The sequence below is a fragment of the Solea solea genome, chromosome 9 (genome assembly GCF_958295425.1).
Source record: "Solea solea chromosome 9, fSolSol10.1, whole genome shotgun sequence".
NCBI lineage: Eukaryota > Metazoa > Chordata > Actinopteri > Pleuronectiformes > Soleidae > Solea > Solea solea.
This window is the reverse complement of record NC_081142.1, coordinates 26,574,676-26,601,770: the sequence shown is the minus strand read 5'-3', so window position 1 is coordinate 26,601,770 and position 27,095 is coordinate 26,574,676. Positions and strand designations below refer to the sequence as shown.

General features: G+C 43.6%; 1 protein-coding gene across 1 annotated transcript in view; it reads right to left on the bottom strand.

Moving 5' to 3' along the window:
• sh3rf1 (SH3 domain containing ring finger 1) overlaps positions 1-26,584 on the bottom strand; it is a 41,181-nt gene extending 14,597 nt beyond the window's left edge. Inside the window, exons 1-5 of the mRNA XM_058637733.1 lie at positions 26,274-26,584; positions 23,936-24,455; positions 1,857-2,132; positions 1,220-1,315; positions 55-372 (exon numbers count right to left, since the gene is read on the bottom strand). Of these exons, the coding sequence (XP_058493716.1) occupies positions 55-372; positions 1,220-1,315; positions 1,857-2,132; positions 23,936-24,325 (1,080 nt within the window). The 5' untranslated portion in view covers positions 24,326-24,455; positions 26,274-26,584. The remainder of the gene's footprint in view (positions 1-54; positions 373-1,219; positions 1,316-1,856; positions 2,133-23,935; positions 24,456-26,273) is intronic.
• Positions 26,585-27,095: the final 511 nt, after the last annotated feature.

Genomic DNA, 27,095 nt, shown 5'->3' with positions numbered 1-27,095 from the left:
TGTTGCAGGAAAAGTGTGTGTTACAGTGTGTGTTACAGTGAGAGTCAGTATCACCTGTGAAGGCGCGCTGCAGGACAGACCCCCGCTCATCTCTCCGATGCGTGCGGCTGCCGTCGGGTTGCTGGAGCTGATGAGGACCGGCCCACTGATCTCCATGGAGTGACGCTGAGGGGGCGGAGCTAGCACGGGCTTGTGAGACATGGTGAGAGAGGTGAAGGAATGTCGCTTCTTACTGTTCTTCTTCTCCCCTGCTCGCTGGGCGCCATTGCTCTGGGGCCCCGATGAGGAGGAGGAGGAGGCCCCCTCACCAGAGTCTCCACCAGAGTCTGAGGGTTTGTCTAACTCGATGAGCTGACGAGCTGCTGAGTTGAACTGTGAGAGAAGAAGAGAGGAAGACGCTGATTATTTATCTCCTTATATAGGAGGGGTGAGGCAGGACGCTGCTTCAGGAGACGAGGCGAGGCAGGACGCTGCTTCAGGAGACGAGGTGAGGCAGGACACTGCTTCAGGAGACGCAGTGAGGCAGGACACTGCTTCAGGAGACGAGGTGAGGCAGGACGCTGCTTCAGGAGACAAGGTGAGGCAGGACGCTGCTTCAGGAGACGCAGTGAGGCAGGACACTGCTTCAGGAGACGAGGTGAGGCAGGACGCTGCTTCAGGAGACGCGTTGAGGCAGGACGCTGCCATTGTGGCAGGAAAAGCTTCTATAAATAAACAGCTCTGTGCCTGTAACCACTTATGTATTACTACAGTTAAAAACTGTAAAAAAAAGTGTATTTTAATTTTACTTTGCAGTTTGGTTGATTAATTATGATGATTATTCATTTGCTGACCTGTTTCATGTATTTAATATTAACATTTTTCTTATTAAAATGACTGTTTATAATCGTACCTCACTGCAGATTTTCCATCCATCATCTACCGCTTTATCCTCCACCAGAGGGTCGTGGGGGTGCTGTGCCAATCTCAGCTGACATAGGGCGATAGGCGGGGTCACACCATTCACTCTCAAACTCACACCTATGGTCAATTTAGAGTGTCCAATTTACCTAATCCCCAGTGCAGATTTTATTTGATGTTATTTATATTTTCTAAAACATTCACACTAGGACTATAAATTCCTCAGAATTGCAGAAATATGAAAAGAATGAAAGCGTACGCTCAGAAGGACACAAACAACCTTCATGACATATTTGCTTCATAATTAAAGAGTTCTTACCTCCACATACGAGATGGGGAAAATTCCAATTTTATCTCCCAGCATTCCCTCTGCCCAGTTTTCATCCACTCTGCGGATCACAGTCAGGATGTCGTCCTGGAAATTCAGAAACAGAGAGAGAGACGTTAGCCGTTAGATGATGTTCCTCAACCTCCGCAAGGGTTTTATTCAAGCCAAAATCTCCCAAAAAAACAATAAAAATGTCTGTCCGCCATTAAATATTAGCTTAAATATTAAACTCTGGCACCTTCAATGACCCGTGTCTATTTACGGCCATTTTCAACTCTTTTTTTTCAAATTCACAACCTTTCAAGGATTTCAAGGACTTGTGGGAACTTTGTAAATGATTGGTCATTACTGAAGTATGAATAATTTTCCAATGTGGAATATTCCCAAACTTAAGTTTCTATTCTTTAGAAAGTTTGTTGGAAAGTTACCACAGTGTTTCCTCTCCTTTACAACCAGAATAAATGGTGATCCCATTATAATTGAGTTTGTTTCAACATTTGATTCCAAGGAAAGATTTTTAAACCTGACAGAATTCATCACAGTTGATTCCTTATCACAGCTGTTCATCAGGAATCTTCTCCTGTGTGTGTGTGTGTGTGTGTGTGTGTGCGCTGCAGCGTTCACTCACCTTGGAGAAGGGCAGACAGTCCTTGTCGGCCTCTTTGTCTTTGAGCTCAAAGTCGTACAGAGCTTTGCACTGAGGCGGCGGCTGAGGCAGCGGTTTGAGGACCTGGACAAAGTTGGTGGGGAAGAAGCCGTGGACTCCGCCCATCTCGCCGTGGAACCAGTTCTCGTCCACTTGCCGGCGCAGGATGATGATGTCACCCTTGGTGAACTTGAGGTCGCCTGGTTCCTTGCCATCGTAGTTGTACAGAGCTTTAGCACAAGGCAGCTGAGGCACCGTCTGCAGACACGGAGACAATGGACAGATTTCATAGTTGTGTCATCAAAACACTAGAGTTAACACAGAACTAACTAGTTAACTAGTTTGTGATCTCTGGTTAGAGTTAACACCAAACTAACTAGTTAACTAGTTTGTGATATCGGGTTAGAGTTAACACCGAACTAACCCGTTAACTAGTTTGTGATCTCGGGTTAGGGTTAACACAGAACTAACTAGTTAACTAGTTTGTGATCTTGGGTTAGGAGGAATCGAGGAATTGGCCACGCCCAGCAGTGTGACGTCCTGCACACGTGTCAGAGGAGAAAAAACCTAAAGCTGCTGCCAACTCACAGTAACCATGGCAACCAAGGTCACTTTCACGCCTAATAATCCTGTAGACTCACTACAACAATTGAACATTCAGTCGCTCACCAAACCTTTTAAATAACGTGTTCCCCTCCTCGCCTGAGGTGGCATCTCGTCAAGAATCACGAGATGATGAAGAAGAAAAGTGTTTCATCTGTTTCTGGTTATGATTACCCACAATGCCCTGCGGCGTAGTCCACTTCCTTACGTTTTTAGACGGACCAGAGTTCATTTCTCTCTCTGGTGCTCATTCACACGTCCACAAACAAATGGACTAGGACTGGATTAAGAAGGTGTGTGAAAACAATCTCAACTGGTTTCAGTGTGATGATGACCATGATGATGATGAAGAGCATGGTTTTTATCCTGCAGAGGACGGTTTAGTATCTGGGTCTGTTTTAGCCTCCAGTCCTAAAAGACACCCATTCACAGGGAGATGCATCAATGTCCTCCTTTCAGAGTGAGTGTGTGTGTGTGTGTGTGTGCACGTTACTACTCTTAGACATCCTTCAGTGATCAGAATCACAAACACATCAAACTCAGCTGTGGAGGTGAAACTGCAGAGTCGACAAGGTGATTCCAAAAACAGGAAGTGAGCCAGTGGGGTGGGGGGGTAAGGGGGTGGAGTTAAAGCTGAGCCTTTTAAAGGCTAATGAACCGTTTAAAGGCTCTGAAGAGAATAAAAGTACAGAACAAGCCGTGATGTTGAGCCAGGGTGACATTACCCTGCTGCAGAGAATCACACAGAGCCAATGGGTCTGTCTCTGCTAGGGGGGGGGGGGGGGGCACTGAAGCTGTGCCTCCCTTCAGGGGAAAAACTTTGGCCCAGATCCACACAGTCCTGGCACAGAGCTTCCTGATGAAAATGCAAATTAAAGAGAAAGCTTAGCTATTTTTTTGCTTTGGTTTTGTTTGTTGGAGTGAAAGTTCAGGGTTAGTTTCAGCACAGTGAGTGACTGTGATGAAACCAACACAAATATAAACTAACCACTCACTCTCCCACACCAAAGTCTCCAGAGAAATCAGTGATTTTAGCTGCAGGGACACAGGATCTGCTGCTCCTCTGCTGCCTCGTGTGGTCACTCTGTGTCACTGAGTTCAATCTGAACACCGAAGGGACAAAATAAGACATTTGAACTTAGTGACGGAGGCAGCAGTGGATGAACAACTCCTCCTAAAATCACTGGTTTTCTCTGTGGACTTTGGTGTGGGAGATAAAGATCTACACTTTGGCCACAGTTTTCAGAAACAACTGCTTTCAGTGACCTAAGACTGACTTTTCTTTGTGGATATAAAGCAAAAATGGTTTTAAAAGATATCAGGTTTTCCATAAACCTGACTTAAATAAACCTGAACTATCCCACTGTATCCAAAAATCTGCACTGTTACATAATTTACATGGGTGAGTGAATGTACACAGCACTGTGCAGAAAACACTACATCGTTCCTATTAGATTATAACCCAGAATAAAAGTAGCATTTCCCTGTTTCCCCTCAGCCGGAGTTTGATCTCCCTCCACTGGCCTCATGAAAGAGCGGCTGTCACAGCGCAGTTAGATTTTCATGTTTCACTCGGCTTAACATCAAGAGAGAGAGAGACACTGACTCAGGGCAAAACCTGAGCTGAGTGGTGACTGGGGGGGTTAATATCCGGTTTGTATCCATGGAAACGGTGCTGTTATGGCTGCAGTGGACCTGCATAAAAGAGAACCAGCCGTCTGCTGGAGAGGAGACGACACAGATGTTCTCTTTGGCTTTTTAATGTTAAAACAAGGATATTTATGTGACATTGACTACAAATGTGGTCAAATTCTACTTTAACACAGATTATACACTATGAACTACACTATTATACACTACACTATATACACATATATATACATATATAGACATATGTATATATACATATACATACACATACATACATATATATATATACATACATACATATACATATATACATACACATATATACATACACATATATGTATATACATATATATGCATATATATACACATGGTGAGACCCCGCCTTTCATCAGCTGAGATTTACGCGGCTACATAGACATTTGTTTGTGTCAACACATGAAAAACATTTAAACCAGTATTATGTGTAATTGTTAGTATTATTTTTAGGTGTGTAGGTTAAACATGATGATGAGTATAAGTCAGTAAAGTAGGAGAAGTGGATGCTGAGCTGAGCAGCTGATGTTGTCACAGTAAAACCTCCCAACACCTTTGACTCCTCTGGAGCTGTTGTTTCCCTCCTCACTCTGTGACAAAAGAAAAACGTGCACTCTCTGGTTTCTATGGAAACACCACATACTGTAGGAGCGTTGTTTTGGTTATTTATGGTTTTCTTGACAGTGCTGTGAATCTTAGGAGACCAAGACTTTCAGCGTCCCAATCCTGGGTGAAGGTACTGTGCAATGAAGCTAATGAGCCGTCACCTGTCACGTAATCCTATCATGCAACACTCACAACACAACCAAAACAACGACGGCAGCGTATGAACCAGGAACTAAAGTAAGAGGGGAAAACACAATGATGGGAGTCAGGTAGAGCTGCAACTAAGGATTATTTTTATAATTCATTCATCTGTCGATTATTTTCTCAATTAATCGTTTGGTCCATAAAATATCAGAAAACCTTAAAAAAATGTTGATCGTTGTTCATCAAACTTGGAAATGATGTTCTTAAATGTCTTGTTTTGTCCACAAACCAAAATGTTTCACTTTGAATGATTTCTTTGTTCTCCAGAGCAAAGGAATGAAGAAAATACTCACTTTTAAGAAGCTTAAACAATCAGAAATCTTGTTTTAATTTGCTACCTGCGGGCGGGCTACTGGCTCTTCTGAGGGCCACCACTCCCTTTATGATGTCTGGTGATCCAGACCACAGGGATTCATGTGACTTTGGGGAAGTTTTGGCTGATTACCCCCAGTGTTGCGTTAGCCACCAACTGCTACTGTCCTTTCTGGATGATGGGGAGGATCCAATACACCTCCTCGGAACGTCACATACTCAACAACGACTTCACACCGGACTCCGTTGGTGTTTTCAGATCTCTTTGACTCACCGACGACCCCGGTACATTCACCGGGGCTCCCAACACTGGTTTATTTATTCTGGTTCATGCTTCTATCCTGCCCCTGTCAACCACAGTGTGCCAAAAGGTTCTATCCTTGGCCCTCTCCTCTTCTCCATATACATGCTCCCGCTTAGACAGATTATTCGCCACCATGGTCTAAACTTCCACTGCTATTCTGATGATACTCAACTCTATCTCAGCACATTGCCATCCACTCAGCTCCCTCCACAATCACTTATCAACTATTTACAGGAAATAAAATCTTGGTTGACCTCTAACCTGCCCCAACTAAACAGCCGGAAGACAGAGTTGATTGTGGTCGGTCCAAAGTCTCTCTTCAACAAGGTGGGAGATCTGGTCCTCTCTATTGATGACATCAACACTTCACTGTTCACGGAGGTTTGCAACCTGGGTGTCATTCTGGACTCTACTCTATCATTCAACACACACATCAAATCTGTCACAAAATCTGCATTTTTCCATCGTGTGCAAGCGCATGAGTGCAGCAGCTTCTCTAGCTCCCAGAGCTATGCCCAAATTAGTTGGTTTCAAAGCCGACTGTAATTATTTTGCTTGTGTAAACGAGTGTGCGAACCGACGGTTTATATACAGCCGAACAGTACTTATCGAGATTAGGAACTGTTTGGCTACAATTACAACAACAACAACAACAACAACAACAACCTCAGCTCCCGAGCTCAGAGCTAAGCTAGCTAAGATACGGCTCGGGAGGACACCGGACTGGCGTAGCAGATTGCGGCGGGGAGACGGCAAGAGGAAGCGGCATGAGCGGAAACAGAAGCGGGGCTAAAGGCTAACGCCAACAGACCACCGATCCCGTCCATGTTCCTGGCTAATGTCCGCTCACTGGACAATAAAATGGACCTTCTTCGACTGAGGCTGGGGGTCTCCAGAGAGATGGGGATTTGTGATGTATTATGTTTCACAGAAACGTGGCTTACTAACAACATGCCGGACTCAGCCTTCCAGATTGATGGCTTGCTACTCTTCCGTGCCGACTGCAACCAGCTAGCGGGAAAGACCCGCGGGGGTGGACTCTGCGCCTATGTTAACAAAGGTTGGTGCACAAACTGTACTTTGGTGCAAAGCCACTGCTCCGAGGCAATAGACTGTTAACATACATCTGCCTCGGGAGTTTACAGCGGTGGTCGTCATGGTTGTTTACATCCCACCGGATGCTAAAGCTAACGATGCGTTAGCGGAGCTGCACAACAACATCAGCTCGCTACAGAACAAGCACCCGGAGGCTTTTTACATGGTAGCTGGAGACTTCAACCACGTACACATGACAGACATCCTGCCCAAATTCCACCAGCACGTCACCATTCCAACACGGGGAGACAACACATTAGACCGTGTATACTCCAACATTCGACGTGCATACAGAGCCGTGTCCCACGGAGCATGTGGAGGGGCATAAAATGCATCACGGACTACAACACTAAAGATGCACAGTGCCCCCGGGACCCCTCTCTGCCCGATGCTCTTAACAGCTTCTACGCTCGCTTTGAGAATCCCAGAAGCTCTACCAGCACCAGACTCACCCCAACACCAGGTGATGCGCCCCTCAGTGTGACCACGTCAGAGGTGAGGAATATCCTCAGGAGGATCAACCCCTGCAAAGCCGCTGGTCCCAATAACATCCCTAGGCGGGCGCTGAAAGGCTGTGCTCACCAGCTGTCGGAGGTGTTCACAGACATCTTCAACACCTCCCTCAGGCAGTCAGTTGTTCCCACCTGTCTGAAGACTGCCACCATCATCCCCATCCCCAAAAGCTCCACAGTGACAGGCCTGAATGACTATCGGCCAGTAGCTCTCACCCCGATAGTCATGAAGTGCTTCGAGAAACTGGTCGGAATGCACATCAAGGACAGCATCGACATCACTGTGGACCCCCACCAATATGCATACAGGAAAAACAGATCCACAGAGGACACCATCTCTTCTGTGGTCCACACAGCCCTCACTCACCTGGAGAGCAAAGACTCCTATGTCCGCCTGCTCTTCCTCGACTTCACATCTGCTTTCAACACCATCATACCACAGACCCTGATCGATACACTCTTTTCACTTGGACTGAGCCCCCCCATCTGCAACTGGGTCCTGGACTTCCTGACAGACAGGCCGCAGTCAGTGAGGATCCACGACATCTCCTCCACCTCCATCACCCTCAGCACTGGCTCCTCCCAGGGCTGCATGCTGAGCCCTCTTCTGTTCACCCTGCTCACTCATGACTGCTCACCTAAACATCCGAGCTGTCATATTGTGAAGTTTGCTGATGACACAGCAGTGGTTGGACGCATCAGCAACAACGATGAGTCCAGCTACAGGCGGGAAGTGGAACACCTGGAGGGTTGGTGCAGGGTAAACAACCTCTGCATCAACACAAAGAAAACAAAGGAGATGATCATGGACTTCAGGAGGAGCAGACATCCCCCCCATTCTCCCCTGCACATCAGAGGAACAGCGGTGGAAGTGGTCTCCAGCTTCAGGTACCTGGGCGTGCATCTCAAGGACGACCTCACCTGGAGCAGCAACACTTCCAGCCTGGTCCGGAAGGCACACCAGCGCCTCTACTTCCTCAGGAGGCTGAGACGCGCTGGACTAGGAAGGTCAGCCCTTATCACCTTCACGGACATCTTCACCTCCAGATGCAGGAAAGGGCCACCTGCACCATGAGAGATCCCACTCACCCAGCACACACACTGTTCACCCCCCTCCCCTCAGGCAGGAGGCTACAGAGCATCAACAGCAGGACTACGAGACTGAGGAACAGCTTCTACCCTGGAGCTGTCAGACTCCTGAACTCTCTGTAGCCCCCATACCCTTGCTGCCCCCACCCCCCACGGACTGTACTTTGCACATGCCCCCAGTACCGTACACCACCCTTGCACCAAATTCTTTTTTGCACAGCACCTTACCTCCAGAGGTTTAAAGTTTTAATCTTTTTTAATTTATATTTTGTTAAGTTAAACTGTTGGTTCTTCTTTCCTTATTTTCTTATTCTTCTTTATTGCTGGGCCGACTGGGTTCTGGAGAGACTGATTTTCGTTCTGACCTCAAGTCTAATGTGTATTGGTATGACAATAAAGGAATCTTGAATCTTGAATCTCAAAAATATCTCCCGACTCCGGCCATCGCTCTCTGATTCTGTCGCGGAGACCCTCAGCCATTCCCTCATTACATCACACCTGGACTACTGTAATGCCGTCCTGTTCGGAGCCTGGATAGGCTCCAACATGTCGAGAACTCTGCTGCTGGGGTTCTCACTCGGACCAAACCTTGGCAATACATCATCCCCACGCTGAAACAACTGCAGTGGCTCCCCGTTAAGATCCAGATCACCATTAAGCTTCTCCTCCTTTGCTACAAGTCTCTCCATTCACTTGCTCCACATTATCTGTCCAACCACCTCCATGTGCACCGTCCCTCCCGGAAACTTGTGGTCTGCTGACCTCGGTCTCCTCTCCGTTCCCCACACCTGCAGGCAAAGCTTTGGCAACAGGGCTTTTAGTGTCGCTGCTCCAACCCTCTGGAACTCAGTCCCTCTGGCTGTTCACCAGGCACCAACTCTGGAGTCATTTAAATCTCGACACCTGTTCCTCCAAGTGTTTGCCACCTGATTGTTAGTTTATTAGTGTTTGTGTTTTTGATCTGTCTTTTAATGTTTTTAACTGTATAGCGACCTTGGATTTCGTGAAAGGTGCTTTATAAATTTAAGTCATTATTATTATTTTTTATGTTATTATTAGTGTTAGTCGTCATTAACGGTAACAGGATGTAATGTAATGTGTGTAATGTGTAGAATCAGAAATATTTCGGACACTTTGGTGTCATGATTGTCTCTCAGGAGGACGAACGGGTTTGTCTGTTTATCAGTGAAGGTGACTCAGCAGTTCACTCCATGTCATAGTGGGAGTGGTTTGACCTTTAGACTGCTCCACACTGAGCTCACATTTCAGCTGCAGAGAGAAACCCTCTCTTGTTCCATCTGTTTGGATTTTCTGAAGGATCCTGTGACTCTTACCTGTGGACACAGCTTCTGTATGAACTGTACTAAAGACCACTGGGACACAGAGGAGAAGAAGAGGATCTACAGCTGCCCTCAGTGTAGAGAGATCTTCACAACAAGGCCTAAACTGATGAAAAGCACCATGTTAGAAGATTTAGTGGAGGAGCTGAAGAAGACTGGACTCCACGCTGCTCCTGCTGATCACTGCTCTGCTGGAGCTGAAGATGTGGACTTTGGACTGTGATGTCTGCACTGTCAGGAAACTGAAAGCTCTCAAGTCCTGTTTTGTTTGTTTGGCCTCTTACTGTGAGGAACATCTCCAGCCTAATCATCAATCACCTGCATTTAAGAAACACAAGCTGGTGGAGCCGTCCAAGAACCTCCAGGAGAACATCTGCCCTCTTCATGACAAGGTGATGAAGATGTTCTGCCGCACTGATCAGCAGTGCATCTGTTATCTCTGCTCGGTGGATGAACATAAAGACCTCGACACGGTCTCAGCTCCAGCAGAGAGGACGCACAAGCAGAGAGAGCTGGATCTGAATCGAGAAGAAGTCCAGCAGAGACTTCAGGACAGAGACAGAGACGTGAAGGTGCTTCAACAGGAGAGGAAGACTATCTCTCTCTGCTGATAAAGCAGTGAAGGACACAGATGAGAGCTTCACTGAGATGACGCGCCTCCTGCAGAGGAGAAGCTTTGGCGTGAAGCAGCAGATGAGATCCAAAAAGGAAACTGAGGTGAGACGAGTCAGAGACACCGAGGAGAAGCTTCAGCAGGAGATCACTGAGCTGAAGAAGAGAGAAGCTGAACTGAAGCAGTTCTCACTCAGACACGACCACAATCAGTTTCTCCTCAACTACTGCTCACTGTCAGCACTCAGTCCATCCACACTCGTCCACCATCAACGTCCATCCTCTGAGAGACTTTGAGGACGTGACAGTGGCTGTGGAAAAGGTCAGAGGTCAACTGCAGGACGTCCTGACCAAGACATGGACAGACATCTCACTGGCTGTGACTGAAGTAGATGTTTTACTGACAGAACCAGAACCAAAGACCAGAGCTGAATTCCTCAGATATTCACAGGAAATGGAACTGGATCCAAACACAGCAAACACAGATCTGTTATTATCTGAGGGAAACAGAAAAGTGCCATCAATGTTATAAAAGATCCAAAGACGAGAAGTGAACTGAAATAAGACGTAAAACTTTAGGAATAATCAGAAAAATGGACAACATTTTCAGAGATTCAGGGTTCATGTTTATTTAATACTGTGGATTATCAGTAAGGAGAGGTGATGCCCAGAGGAAGTCAGTCTGTATCTAAGCTACAGAGGGATTAGCTCACTAATGTCACAGTATCCATTGAGCAGTGAAGTCAATATGAGCTGAATACTAAGCGTTGGCTCACATTAGTCTCCAGTGTGCTGGTGAAAGCGTGCAGTGTCTGCAGCTCTTTTGTTTCTCCTCGTTCATTCAGGGGCAGCCACCTGCTCTGCTCTGCTCTGCTCTGCTCTGCTCTGCTGCAGTCTACACAAACACCAATATTTAACTACAAATGATGACTCATCTGTGTTTAAAGCAACGGAGGCGGGAATTTTATTGATAAATCAAGTGATGTGAGCTTTTACAGCCTTTAAATTAGCCCAGCACCGAGCAAACATTTATATACCAGTATTTGAGACACTTTCCCATCCATTCCCACACTGCCAGCACAGCTGTCTGGCAGTCTGGCAAGTCTAAATATGACATAAAAGGCACTAACATAGAATAAAATCTGCTCCAGACATGGAGACTTGGCAGGTTAAAGAGGGTGATTTTTAAAAATGTTTTTGTGACATTTTATTTTGAAAGAACTGCGGCTTTTTTTTAATTGACCACTGAACTTTTTTCTGAAACCTACGAGAAAAGAGCGTCAGAGACCTCGTGAGCCTGTCTACTGCAGCTGTCACTCAGTGGTCCAGTGTTGGAGGTCAGAGGAACATACAGTACATACAGGACAAACTCAGCCAGGAAATTGACACAGTGATGGCGAGTGACCATGATACAAACACTTTCTCAAGGAAAAGAAGAAGAAAGTGTGTCTGTCCATTCCAGCCTCGACTGGACTCACAGGTAACGCTGAGCTGTGAACTTTCCCAGAGAAGTTTGAAATGACTGGTAAATAATATCAGAAATTAAGTTGTGCCATTCTCATCATCACCATCTCCAGCTTTGGTAAACGATAAAATCCAGAAAGTACTTGACAGATTAAGCTGTTATAAAAAATAATGGCTAGTTGCAGCATATTAACTTTGAACTCCTAAACGTCACCAGAGATCCAGAGCTTCTCTGTCAGGAGGGAAACACAAGGAGTTGAGTTTGGGCCCTCACCGTTCCCCAGTCCTTAAGCCTACAGACATTTGACAAGCAGATAATTCTGTTTACTGGGCTCACAGTGAAACCATCACACACTGAGCAGAAAGGCCACACAGAGGCTGGTGCTTCTAAAACTCATCAGGACGTTGAGCTAATTAGCCTCTGAGTAACACAATCAACATGGAAATAACACCACGGAGAAGCAAGAGACTCAAACTGCTGCTGCTGCTGTTACTGCTGTAGCTGCTGCTGTTACTGCCGTTACTCCCGTAGCTGCCATTACTGCTATAGCTGCTGCTGTTGCTGTAGCTGCTGTAGCTGCTGTTACATCCCAAACCTTAATCTGTTTTTCTATTCAGTCACGTCATTCTATTCAGTTTTAATTATTTGTTATATGGAGTTTACCTGTATGCATTACTAAAGAATGAGCTCACAATCAGGTTTAGCTCAGTCTTCTCTGTCTTTCTTTCATTTAATAAATTTTATGTTGTGGTACATGTTTCTATTCTTGTTCCTAATGATGTGTTGTATGATCATTGTTTATCTCAAGTGCAGATGTAAATGGTAGATGGTCTTCAGCGTCTCTGACCCGTCCCTGACCCGTCCTTGGATCTGAGCAGGAAACCCTTGATAAGTCACAAGCCCAACTCCAATCCTCTTGGCCATGGGTTGTCTGGTAAATAAATTCACATTATAATAAAAAAAAGTTTCGGTAGGAAGCAGTTTAGCACCCAGCATCCCTGCAGCTCCAACCTTTCACAGACATTAGAGACTAAACACGAAAATGATTGAGAGATTAACTTTTATTACGATAATCACTACATGCAGAACTTATCTGCACACATCTGTGTTTCATTTCTGTCTATAACATGTTAGATGTTGTAAGGTAAGTGAGATAAAGGTGTGTGTGTGTGTGTGTGTGTGTGTGTGAGAGAGAGTGTGAGTTGTGGTGCTGATGCTCACGGTCGTGTCGGGACACGCCTCAGCGTTTGAATGCCTCAGGTCAGACTCCGCTGCAGGAATCCTATCTTGTTTCAAAGCCTTGTTTCGTATCTTTACATCAAGGCATTCTCCACCTCTGTGTGTGTGTGTGGGTGTGTGTGTGTAAAGTAGTGAACACGTTACAGTTCACCGTACAGTGTAAAAGGCTTTGTGTTAACATTTGTTTATTATTCAAACTCTGGGTGGTCCAACGACCAGAAATACCACCACGTTTGCCAAAAGCCCACACCTCCAGGCTCCGCCTCCTCTGTCCATATGTCCATCTGTCACCTCCTGCCTGTCTGTGACGCAGTGCTACCACACCTGTGTGTGGTCCAGACTCTGCTGTTCCTTTAAATATAAAAACATCATGTGTGGTTTTTCTAATCACTGACACAGATTCTTTCTGCTGATCTAAAAACAAAAAGAGCTATGCTTTAATATTAGAATTAAATAGCCGCTTAAAACAAGTTTTCTGCTTTTTCGGCTTCTTAAATGTGAATATTTTCTGCTTTCTCTGCTTCATGAAATAAAGAAATCCTTAAAACTGGTTAAAAAATAAGACATTTGAGAAAATCATCAATTTATCGATTAAGGGAGAAACTAGGGGTGTGCGATATATATCGTCTACGATAGTATCTTAATTGTTGTTTTAACGATGTGTGAAATCACAATATCAAGTATGTCGAAATCATTTTGCAAGAACCAAACAGTTAGCCTCGCCTTTTTGAGAGGCCACACATTCACTGCATGATCAAGTCTAGTAGGACCGACTGCGGCGGATTGAGAACACATGCCGTGTCCACACTTCACAACAACAAGCTAACGTAGCTGCACGTATGACTGAAGTTAAACACGAGTGAACAAACACAATCTCTACCAGCCTCAGAATCTACGTTGTTATTTAATAGCTAAACGTGGATCCTCCTCACTCGCGTGGAGGTGGTTTGGCTTCACTCAAAAGACGTCACTGTAAACTATGTGGTAAAGCTGTTGCCGTCAAAGACTCGACAACAAATTAGTTTCACCATCTGTGAATGAACCAGTGCACAGAATATGAAAAGCTTGGGCAGTCAGTGGTCGACCACGAGCGGCCAGGTAACGCACGACAAGAAAACACACTCACACACGTGTGTTCACATTCTCATGTTAATGCCCTGTACTTCAAATATGATGAGTATTGTTTACATTAGTTTAAAATGCTTTCATGATAGTTTTTGTTGCTCATTGTGCAATATTTAATAAAGTAAGTTTAAGTAAATAAATAAGTTGTTTTTGACAATATTATCATTAACATCTAATATAATATTAACAAGGGAAGCTGGTGCAACAGGACTTCCATGCTTTTACAAACACATTTGAGGATTGCATAATATCACCAATTATCGTTATTGGCAAAATCCCAAAAAATATTGGGATATTGATTTTCATCAATATCACACACCCCTAGGAGAAACTAACCAACAGATGAATCAATTATGAAAATAACTGCAAGTTGCAGCTGTAATCAGTTGGGCCAATAAACAAGCACAATATGGTGGAGTGTAGTGGCTCCACCATATTGTGGAGCCACTCCACTCAGGGTTTGGCTCCACACACAGGGTTTCAGTGCATTAGTGTTACAGACCAAGTAAAAAACATTTGCATTATTTGTTACCATTAAAATGTTATATCATATCAGATGGAGGAGAAAAAGAAAATATATGGACCAAAATAAAACAGTTGGCATCAGGCAAAGAAAAACCTGCATCAGTCGACCTCTAATATGTAAACAATCCATGAAATGATGGTGTGTCTAATCTGCTAATCTAATGCTGTCTGCCCTAGAGCTAAAATGATTAATCGATTGAACTATGAATCGACAACTATTTTGACAATCGATTAATCGTTTTGAAGCTTTTTTTATGATTAAAACAAGATTTCTGATTGTTTCAGCTTCTTAAATGTGAATATTTTCTTCATTTCTTTGCTCTGATAACAAAGAAATCATTAAAAGTTCATCATTTTGACATTTGAGATCATCATCGTTTCCAGGTTTGACAAACACTGATCAACATTTGTTAAGATTTTCTGATATTTAATGGACCAAACGATTCATCGAAAAAATAATCGACAGATTAATCGATTATGAAAATAATCGTTAGTTGCAGCTCTAGTCTGCCCTGAAATGCACTGGTTTCATTTGACAGTATAAATATACATATTAAAAACATGACAGAGGTCGTTTTTAATCAACCTTTACTGACTAAGCAGCGTTCATAAAGTTTCTGAAAAACAAAAATAAGTGGTCGATTCATTTAATAATTACTCCTTTTTAAAAGTGTCAAAACTCGGGCGACTCCTTTTGATGTCAGTGACCCCTCCCCCCTCTGATGTCATGTATCAACACCAAATTGTTTTATGGGTGATATGAGTGGAATTTATTATTTTAACTGTTTTGACAGCTGCTTGACAACATTTGCCTTCTCCTCCTCCTCCTGCAAAGAGCAGTTTGACCTCTGACCTCTGCTGTGATTGGTCTGAATGCAGACATGTTAAGTGTTCAGTTCCCGTCCCTGAGACAGAATCATGATATGTGGGGAGTCTCGTTTTCAGTTGGTTGACCTCTGACATCACAACTATTAACAGCTTCTCCTGAGGCACGCCCTCTGCCTCGCGCTGAGGTTGTTCTGGAGCTGATTTGATTTGTAAGCCGTGTATAGATTTACTGTTTCTCCTCCATGTGCTGAAGAGATTCCTGTTGTCTTTGAGACCCTGAGGTGCAGTTAATCTGCAGGGACATCTCTGTCCAGGACGGAAGATGATGTGTAGCCAAAATGTACGCTTAAATACAAATAAATGTCTGTATGATTCAAAGATATTCGATGTCAGCTCCTTCCTGCACACAAGAAGTGATTTGTTTCATGTCTAGACGACAGCAACATTAAGCCAGTGAAGTTTGGAAAGTGTTTCAGAAGTGAATTCCACTGAGAAATAAAATCCAGTCATTCAGCAGTTTGACGGGATAAACGCTTCTCTGCTCTGCTGCAGTATACACAAATGCTCCCTCAGCAAACTAACAACCTTACATTGGTTCTCTCCACGAAAAACAAAAACAGAACAATACATGAAAGTTACATACTGCAGCTTTAAAGTCTACGCTATATGAAGAATTTGTTTGACACTTAATCTCATTTATACACAAGGAAACTGATGTTTGTAAAGCACTCACTTTCCCACACTAAAGTCAACTGCTGAAAATCAGTGATTTTCAGCAGTTGTTGATCCACTGCTGCCTCCATCACTAAGTTCAAATGTCTAATTTTGTCACTTCAGTGTTTGAAATACAACGTTCAGATTGACCTCAGTGACACAGTGACCACACGAGGCAGCAGAGGACCAGCAGCTGCTGTGATTTTCTCTCTGGACTTTGGTGTGGGAGAGTGAGTGCTTTACAAAACCGTGTGTCACTAATTTGTAGGTCCTCACTCCAGAGGTTAAAAAAAAAAAATCACACTGGGTCTCAAAAAGATAGCTATGCAGACACACACACACACACACACACACACACACACAGGAAGAAAAACAGGCAGCACCTTCATCGCGTGACTCAAGTCTTTTACTCTTTTCCCATTTCTCCCTGGGAATGACATAAACCCGTCATTTTCCCAAAGCAACAACAGACCACAAGCTGTGTGTTTATACATACAGTGAGGAATGTGAGAAGTGTAAAAAGGTGTTTGTCTGAAGCTGCTCTGAGACCAGAGGAGCTGGAAATTAAATGTTGTGCGATCATGTCACCACTAATGACTGCAATTTACTCACTTTGTTTCTGCCTCATTTTAAATAAAAACACGTCATTTGGGGGATTTGGAATGTTTGCATTTTATAGAAGTTTAAAAATGTGGATGTTGTTAAAAAAAGAATCAGAGAACAAACCAGACCTAACCCTGAGAGCTAAGACACAAGGAAACAACTGACTCTTAAAGGGGACATATTATACCCCATTTCTCCAAGTTAAAATAGTTCCCTGGTGTCCTAATGAACATGTCTGTGACGTGCTTTCTGATTTGTCCTTTTTACTGCGCTCACTCACTCAGCTCCTGTTCCCTCCGCTCCATTCCTCTCCCCCTCCCTCCACTAGTTCTCTGACAATATCAACATGGCTGCGTGTGCGGAAAACAGCGAGAGTGCCGTCACAGGAATAGACTTCCGACACAAGGATCAAGCCGAACACTGCCGAACTGTAAATCAGTTAAAAACTTAGGGACAGCACCGCTGATCACCACCGCTGATCGCTGCATAAACTGCCGCTGTATGTGACTGTATCAGACTGAGTCTGTGCTCCGGTCATGGAGGACGTACTGAACAAATATTTTTAATTAGGACGTGTCAGAATGGTCAGTTATGAGCTCTATTTGACCTTTTCTTAAAAATGTGTGTGTTTGTACGTCGGTGAAATACGGTCGCTGACTAAATACAGCGACCGCTGGCCGCAGTCTGATGTGAAGTGGTGCGAACACACGTTTGCTGACTTTATCCGGCACATTAGCTTCAGATATAAAATGTATCCACTGGACATGCAAATCCTCTGAGGCTGGAAGTTTGTGTAAAACACTGTGCTCCACTGTGCAGCCACGAACAGCACACTTGTCCCTCCGCGTTGACATAATACCGCTCTTCCTCCCTCGCCTGCACTCTCGCATTTTATAGGGACAAGGTGGAGCTAAGGTGGAGCTCTCGAGGTAAACTTACTGGTGGGGTGGCAACATTCACGGTGAAATGCGTAATATGTCGTCACAGTGCGCAGGGAATTCAACATCGCGTGTTTTAATCGCCTATACTTAGACTAAGGGGGACCACGAAAACATGACTGAGTATTCTTTTTCCACACTTTGGTGACTGGTAGGGCCTCCAGAGTCCCAAATATAAGTATTAAAATGATTAAAAAGTAGATTTTGCATAATACTTTCACAACGTGTATGCGTCTTTATCTCACTGTTAAAGACTCTTTTGTGACTGGAAACTCAAGTTTCTAAAACCGCTCACTCTCCCACACCAAAGTCCACAGGGCTGTCACTCTCAGTAACCAATCAGCAGACAGCTTCTTATGACCCACCCATGGTCAGAATAGCAAAAAAAAAAAATCAGCACAAAGAACAAGTGATAGAGCCAGAGCAAAAAAAAGGGTGTTTTATTTGCAGTTTGAATACAAATATAATTCCACAGATTTCTTATAGCCAGTAGTTTGTTGTCTTTAATATTCCAGGCCTAAAAACATAGTTCCACATTCAATGTGACACTGACACCAACTACACACAGCTCCACTCATAAACTCTAATGTGATTAGACCTTTAACAGACTCCAGTCTGGATCTGTACAAAGATGAGAGTAAATACTCCCCAAACAGAAAATTACAGGTGGCTCATGCACTAAGTGGAAAAGGTCGCGACCTCCGTGTCAACCTCCGTGGGAAACAGAGAGGAGGCAGCGGGAGAAAAGCATGTGTGTCGACTGAGCAGGAACAAACGACCAAAGCCCTTCACAAAAAACACCAAGTATGAGTTTGGCAGCGTGTGGGCTGCTGCGTGAGGACGTAATGACAGGGTTGTGTCGCGCAGGGCAGAGGTCAACCAGCTGTGGCTGGTAGGAAATGACAACAACAACAATAATAATGATAATAATAATAATAATAAAAAAAAAAAAAATGTGATGTCATCAAAGAGAGACAAGCGTGACTCATCAACCTCAGACAAGGCCGGAGCGGAGGAATGTTAATGAGAATGGTCGACATGAGGAAGTCATAAACAACATTCTTCTTTTCTTATTATTTTTAAAACATACTTTAGAGCTTTAGTCCACAGTTGTGTGCCCAAAGACCTCAAAAAGACTGCTGTTCTGTAAGTGTGTGTATGTGTGTGTTTTATGAATGTGTGTGACCATGACAAACGCTGCAACGCACGATTGTTTTCAATCAATGTCAGAAAAAGTAAAAAAAATGTTTAAAAAAACTTTTAGTAATTTCTTTGTTATATGGAGACAAAAAAGCAGAAATTATTCACATGTTAGAAGCAGAGAAATCCCAGAAAAATTGTAATTGATCTTCTTTATAATTGAGTGTTGTCACAGGAAGAGACGTTCAACGCAAGAATCAAAGCCAAATAATGGTGAACTGTAGATGAGTTAAAAAGACTTCACAGTCCCAAAAACAACAATTACCAGGGAAATGAGTAAAATGCCAGTATTAACAGAGCAGACACTGCTGCTGTGTTTCAGTCCAGTGACTGAGTCAGAGTCTGTGGAGGAACAACTGAACTAATGGTTTTAATAAACTGATTCTAATGATTCAGTTACACTGAAAACAAGTCTTTACAAGTCACTGTCACTCCGTGTGTGTGTGTGTGTGTGAAACCAAGTCACCGCAGTTTCATGCAGGTGTGCAGTGATGACTCCGCCCACGAGAGGAGAGGAGAGACCATAGGTGGAAAAGGGGCTTACTGGTTGTATTATTACTATTATTATTATTATTATTATTATTATTATGATGATTGTAAATTGAGAAAATAACTGTAAAATAAAATAAAAACTTTGAGGATAATAACAACAGGAGGGAGGGAGAGGCTGCTGAAGTTATTGTAAAATAAGAAAAAAAAAGGAAAATCATCCTTGTATAAGCTGCTCATTAACAAAGACGAGACAATAACCTGATTAAATCCCCACAGAGCTGAGTGAAGAACAGCGTAAACACACACAAACACAGACAGGGAGCTCGTCTCACATCGCTGTTATCGTACACAGAAGAGCTTTAAACGTTACTTAGACTCCAGACTGCAGCTAATGTACAACAGCATTAAATATTAACACAGCAGACCCATGAAGAGGCCCTGTGATGGAAGTGAGCAATAAACACGTCCATAAACACACAATTTACCACTGTTTGACTCACAGCTGGGCCATATATGATTATATATCTATATAGAGTTGCATGATCCCCACGGTACCCCGCGGTGCCAAATCATAACGGTTCCTACTATACTAGAAATTCTACCATGACGGTACTACCGTGGATTACTATACTAGCGGTGCCAGTTTCCGCTACATAGCCTTCTCACTGCATGCTACGCCCTTGTAAACTAACCCACACGGCAACTACTGCAACCGAACTACACAGCTGCTGAATGATTGGCTGTTTGCCTGTTACTGGTGACGTCCGGCGATATGATAGGCTGTTTCCGCACGCTCAGTCTGCCTGTCTGTTAGCTGATTGGCTGTTTGTGTGTTTCCACCGGCAAGCACGTACTCCATGAAGACAGCTCTGCCTCAAAACAAACAACAAGCTAAAGTTCTGTCTCGCCCAGACGCGCGCACAGCTTACACTCACAAACACGAGACAACACACTCACCATGGCAGAAGCACCGGGCCCGAGCGGCGTCGGCGCCAGTGCCACCACTAACTTTGCTCAAAAAACCAAACTCCAAAAGTCACATTTGGAACTATTTTGGCTTTAAACAGACGATGGCCGTCCACTGTGCAGGCACTGCCACCAAGCTATAGGAGCCAAAGGAGGCTCCTATACATCCAACCTCATAAAACACCTGCAGTGTCGTCACCCAGATTTATATGTCGAATACCAGGTTGTTATGACCGGTTTATTTTCTCATTGGCTAATACTAGGCTATATGCTCCGTGTACAGGCTGAGAAATGAAGAGTTAAAGGATGTTAAAGTATAAACATAATACACTGCAGTTCATAAAAATAATAATAATAAAAAAAGGCTGCAGTATTGCGATTATACCCAGAACCGTGATACTCTACATGGTGTAGTATCGTGGTTACTCATTTTGGTATCATGACAACTTTATATCTACATAATATATGTCTATATATAATGACATGAGACAAGATCTGCTCTCAGATTTTGGATTTAAATATTCAACATATATAAAACCTAAGGATAATTATGTGTGTTACAATCGCATCGACTATAAATGTGGTCAAACTCTGCTATAAGACAAAAAATATGGCTTAAAGTTAAACAAGAGGTATATATAGACATAGTATACATATATTGTCCAAACTGACAATTTGCAATTGATTTCATAATCCAATGGTTCCCAAAGTAAGGGGACAGGACCCACAGATGGGTGGCAGGATATTTATTTGGGTCCCCAAACAAATTTGCTGAATTTTTTCCGACATTTTAGTTCAGAAAAAAGTGTAATAAAGTGTTACTAAGTGACTTTTTTTAGATATAATTACAATAGATGTGATGATTATCAACACAGTAGCCTTAAAGGTCATCACAGATACTTCATCATATGATGATATCCATAATAGGAGCAGATGTATATAGATATAATAAAAAACATCCACAAAATCCTTCCTCCCTCAGACTTGTGAACTCTGACCTTTGACTCACAGACAGCTCCAGCAGCTTTAACAGCTCTCACGTAAAGAAAAACACCAGCAAGCTATCTGTTCTCAATCTGTGTGAACAAAATACTGTGTTACAAGAGTCACCGCGGGGCGAGAGGAAGACAAAACATGTGTGTAAGGCAGCACCGTGCTGAAAGAGTGGAAAAGAACCACAGCGACCTTTATCCTGCACTCATCAAAGAAATGCCAGAGCACAGAGTCACTGTTGCTGCTGCAGGAGGAGGAAGAGGAGGAGGAGGCAGACCATGACTCTGCCACATCACTCACCAAACTAACCAAAACCCTTTAGGTTTCCGGCAGGCAGAGTCATCACAGCATGGCAGTGTGAAACTGCTGTGACGTGGTTTTCTACGCGACACAAACTAGTGACTTGGAAAGCAGTTGTTTTGGGTGAAAGTGAATCATTAAAAAGATTTGTTGAAAGAATGGTTCAGTCCTTCAGTGGTCACGATGGCCGCTTTTCAGCAGTGCTGTCTCTAACCAGACGCCACTGTTAAATATCAACATTTTACACATTTGCTTTGTATGTTTTCAGGAGTTTTAAGTCTTTTTAACTTTGATCTACAGGTGGACATTGTTGGCTTTGACATTGCGCTCATGACACTTCAGTGACGACACTCTCTGACCAATCAGAGGCTGGAAGTCTGATGACATCACGTTAGTATCAGCTCAGCTGAACCTCGTCAGAGCAGGAACTAAAAAAACAGCAGGTACCATGTTCTATCTCTGATGGAGAAGAAGAAAAACAGCAGGTACCAGGTTCTATCACTGATGGAGAAGAAGAAAAACAGCAGGTACCAGGTTCTATCACTGATGTAGGAGAAGAAGAAAAACAGCAGGTACCAGGTTCTATCTCTGATGGAGAAGAAGAAAAACAGCAGGTACCAGGTTCTATCACTGATGTAGGAGAAGAAGAAAAACAGCAGGTACCAGGTTCTCTCTCTGATGGAGAAGAAGAAGAAAAACAGCAGGTACCAGGTTCTATCACTGATGAAGAAGAAGAAAAACAGCAGGCTGTTCTGAGGCATTAGGCTGATGACAGAGGAGAAAAGAACAGACATGGCTGTGCAGGTGGATCTTTATCAAAAACATAGAAGACGACGCTGATCTCAGGGAATAAAGAAGTACGATTTTAATCCACAGCAGATTAGAGAGCCATTAATGCAACCTGCTGCTTTCTAATCCACACACATTTTCTCCCGTTCTGTTGCAGCCTGACCCCAACGCAGCCTGACCCCAAAACAGATTCATGCTCACTGATCCAGGTTTTCATCTAAAAACCTAGAAATTCTGCTCCATAAAATAACTGTAATTTTAGATTCTCAATTGAATATGAAAAGAACGAATGATACGCAGATTATTTTTTGTTTAAATTGCAATAAATTACCCTGAAATAGCAGCACAGCACTGGGAAAAGTCCGGCTGTGAAATCTGTGGTGAGTTTTGAGTAAAAATCACTGTGTGAACAATAATCCTGCTGTTTCTCTGTTCCCTCATTATTCTACTATACTCTCAGTATCAGTATCAGAGCTGCAGCTAAAACAACTCTGCATTTCTCACGTACACACACACACACACACACACACATATTCACACATGTAAAAAGAAAAGACTTGGGCCAGTCAAAGTGTCAGCAGCTCAACAGAGAACACAATCATTTATTGGCTCAGTCGTGATCTGTTCTCCATCACTGCTGTTACTAACGCTGGCCCACCGGCCGACTGGTGGGCCATCGCCATGATAACAGTTAATCCACAGCAGATTAGAGAGCCATTAATGCAACATGCTGCTTTCTAATCCACACACATTTTCTCCCGTTTTGTTGCAGCCTGACCCCAACAATGGGAAACGCAGATTCATGCTCACTGATCCAGGTTTGGTCAGCGTGACTAAGGGAAATTCTGCTCCCGTCCACACTAAGAAGTTTGAAAACACTTTCCTGTCCACACTAAGGAGTTTGAAAACACTCTCCTGTCCATACTAAGAAGTTTGAAAACACTCTCCTGTCCACACTAAGAAGTTTGAAAACACTCTCCTGTCCACACTAAGAAGTTTGAAAACACTCTCCTGTCCACACTAAGAAGTTTGAAAACACTCTCCTGTCCATACTAAAAAGTTTGAAAACACTCTTCTGTCCACACAAAGAAGTTTGAAAACGCTCTCCTGTCCACACTAACCCGCTGATTTAGAGGTAGCAAAATGGAGAAGCTTGAAACTGCGTTTCAGTGTGGACGGGCAGAAACAGAGACTTTGATATTTAAACACTGTTACCCACATTCACTTCCTGAGTGCTTACAGTCAGACTTACTTTGAGTTTCAGCTCTTCCACAGTTTTCTGCCTGGTCCACACGCAGGTGGATATTTTTGAATTGTGAGGATTTTATTCTCTGGTTTCTAAAATATTCCTGTTCAGCATTTACACCGCATGAAAACATTTAGCCTGTTTATTGGCGCATTGAACGTAATGACGCAGTGATGCATACATCAACAAATTCAGTTGGTTCTACATTTTTGGTCATTTATGATGTTTTCGATACTCTGTGAGACACAGTGGTATAGAGGTGGTTTAAGGAGACTCACCCTGACGAGTGAGTTCTTGGCCTGGGCTCTCTGTGGTTGTGCTCCTGGGTTGGTCTGCTCTCGGTTGTTGCCCTGCTCTCTGCCATGAGTTCTGGCCACAGCTCCAGGCGTACCGTTGGTGCAGACTCCAGGTCCAGGTCCAGGCCTGCGAGGCCTCTGCTTGATGCCGTCCAGCAGGCGCACAAGGAGGATGTTGCTGGGAAGTTCGTCCACGGCACACTCAACCAAAGTGCGGCACTCGGGGCAGCGCAGCTCCCCCCGCGAGCCCAGGATTCCCTGAAGGCATCTGCGACAGAAGGTGTGCTGACAGGGAAGAACCTTGGCCGAGGCGTCTAGCCGCTCCAGACAAACGGGGCACTCCAGCAAGTCCAACAAGACTGACTCGTCCATTCTCCGTGTGTTCTGCCCCCTCGGCTTCAGCAGAGGAACATGGCACAGCTGAGGTTTTTTAGTTCGGAATCAGAATCAGAGCCGTCACGTTACTCCCATACCTCGACCGTGGCCATCGCATCTGCATCAGCTACAAACCAGGGTCAAGACAGGAACATTAATCAAACACACAGACACAAGAAACAGGTCATGATGCTAAAAACAAATGCCACAGCTGTTTGGATTTATATGTTGAACACAACAAAAAGAGACATCAATATCAGCCAGTGCTGATATCGACTTTAAGATGCACACCAAGATCCCCCGAAAAGACAGAAGAGACTTAATGACCTCAGGGAAAAACTTGCAAAGATCTCAGTATTGGTTATTGACCAAACCCCAAAACAACGGCATATTGGAAATCTGCATGAAGTCAAAAACAATGCATTTGATTTACCAATTATTAACCAGTTGCCAAATAGTTTGCCAACTGTTTTGATTTTTCAGGGATAGTTCAGGGGCCACACGGTTGGTGTAGTGGTTTAAGCCCCGGTTGGAACAAGGGCCTTTCTGCATGGAGTTTGCATGTTCTCCCCGTGTGTGCGTGGGTTTTCTCTGGGTTCTCCAGCTTCCTCCCACAGTCCAAAAACATGCAATATGGGGATTTGGTAAACTGGACACCCTAAATTGACCGTGAGTGTGAGAGTGAATGGTTGTTTGTCTCTATGTGTGTGACTGGCGAACTGTCCAGGGTATGACCCCGCCTCTCGCCCTATGTCAGCTGTGATTGGCACAGCACCCCCCGCGACCCTCTGGTGGAGGATAAAGCGGTAGATGATGAATGGATGGGATATTTCAGGTAATTTAAAGTGTGATTGTATGAGGCATTGATATAATAGTCAGTGAGTGGTTTACAAACTTCAGTTTCCTGTTGGAAAAGTCTGTCTCACAGTGAGATAAACATATGTACATTTCATAAAGTTGCTTAAATCGGTTATTCTCGGCAGCCATGTTTTCTCTCAGACTGGTTCTAAACTGCAAGGGAGGAAAATAATCAACAGATTATTTGGTAATTAAAATAATCGTAGTCGTTGCAGCTCCACAACAGACATTACAGTGGTTTAGCTTAATTTATTGAGCATAATGATGTACAAATCAGTCTTAACTGACACACACACAGAGAAAACAGGGATTAAATAAACGCAGCCTTCTTCTGGTGCTTGGAATTCCTTTCTTAAGTTGCTTAAACGTGTGGGAAAAATATTTTTCATAACTAAAGCTCAACACGACTCAGCATTTAACCCAACACGTGTGAAATTAAAGTACTTATTTTTCTTTGTTGACTATAAATCATACAGTCCTGAAATTAGTAAAAAAAATATTCAGACGTCCCCTTCAGGCCGCTCAAAATAAATGACTAGGGCTGTAAATTGGCGAGATAGACAACATTCTCAAGTCACAAATGTGAAATATTAGTGATTTTCTTCTCATAATACTGGAGAAAAGAATTCAGATTACAGAAAATATTAAGTAAAATGTGTTGTTAGCAAGTTCCCGACATTACATACTTTGACATTACAACTGCAATTTACAGTCTTTCCATAAGATGTCGCTCATATTTAAACATTATATCTAAAAACTATAAGAAAGACTAGGATAACGCAGGCAACCGCTTATGGCACTTCAAAATAAATCCCTACAACTGTGTGTTGGCAAACAGCAGCATTAACAAGTTGCCCACGTAAAATTTTAACGATTTTCCTCCTTCTTAACAACAATAATGATGGAAAAATCACCACCGTCGAGTCATCGCGATGCGTGAGAATATCGTGTTAACGTACCTTCACTAGTGAGGGGCTACTTTAACGTTTTAAGAAATTAAAGTTCTTTAACAGTCTCGTAGCGTGACTAAAACGCGTTAACAGTAAAGTAAGTGTATGTTAAACACTTTAAATTAAAATGAACTTACCTCCTACTCGTCCTCCTCCTCTTGTTGCTCCGTATCTCCCAATTCTTTTCTCCTCCTCCTGCCTCTTTGCTAACGTTAGAAGTTAGCGAGATTCCCGGAGTCTACAAGGCACTTTATCTGGAATATTCCGCGGACAAACGCCTGAGTTTGACTTCGGGGGACGTGTGTGGTGAAGTTAACTAGGTCAGGTGTTAAAATAAAAGCGCCAGTGATGAGAACACGACAGAAAACACGGGCACAGAGTGCGCAGAGTCCGCAGTGAGCGCCATGTTAGCACCGCTTCTCCTGCTCTGCCGCCGCTGCCGCCGCCGCCGCTGCTGCTGGACACAAGCACGGAGGGGGAGGGGGTGGCGTTCACGGACTGTCGGGAGAGTGGGACACTTCATTGACGACACTGTGTCAACCCGCGAACAAAGCAGCGACACCCTGCCCGTGCTGTTACATTATATATATATAGTAGTTGAAAATTAATATGAAGCCACTAATGATTGCATTTTTTAATTTTTACGATTTATTTTGTGTCATATTTCCAATTAACACTCGCATAGTATGAGTGAATGAGTGAGTGGTACGCGCTGCCACAGCAGCAGATTTCCGAGGTGAACATGAAGGCGTCATGAAAAAGGGCGTGGCTGCTGTGTAATAATGATCAGTGTGACAAAACTTTTACATGTTCATTATTTATTTATTTATTTAACCTTTATTTAACCAGGTTGGTCCCATTGAGATCAATAAAATATCTATTTTGCAGAGACAGAGCAGCAGCATAATTACATTAAAAACAAACAGATCAAATTAAAGTCACATAAAAGACTGGACCCA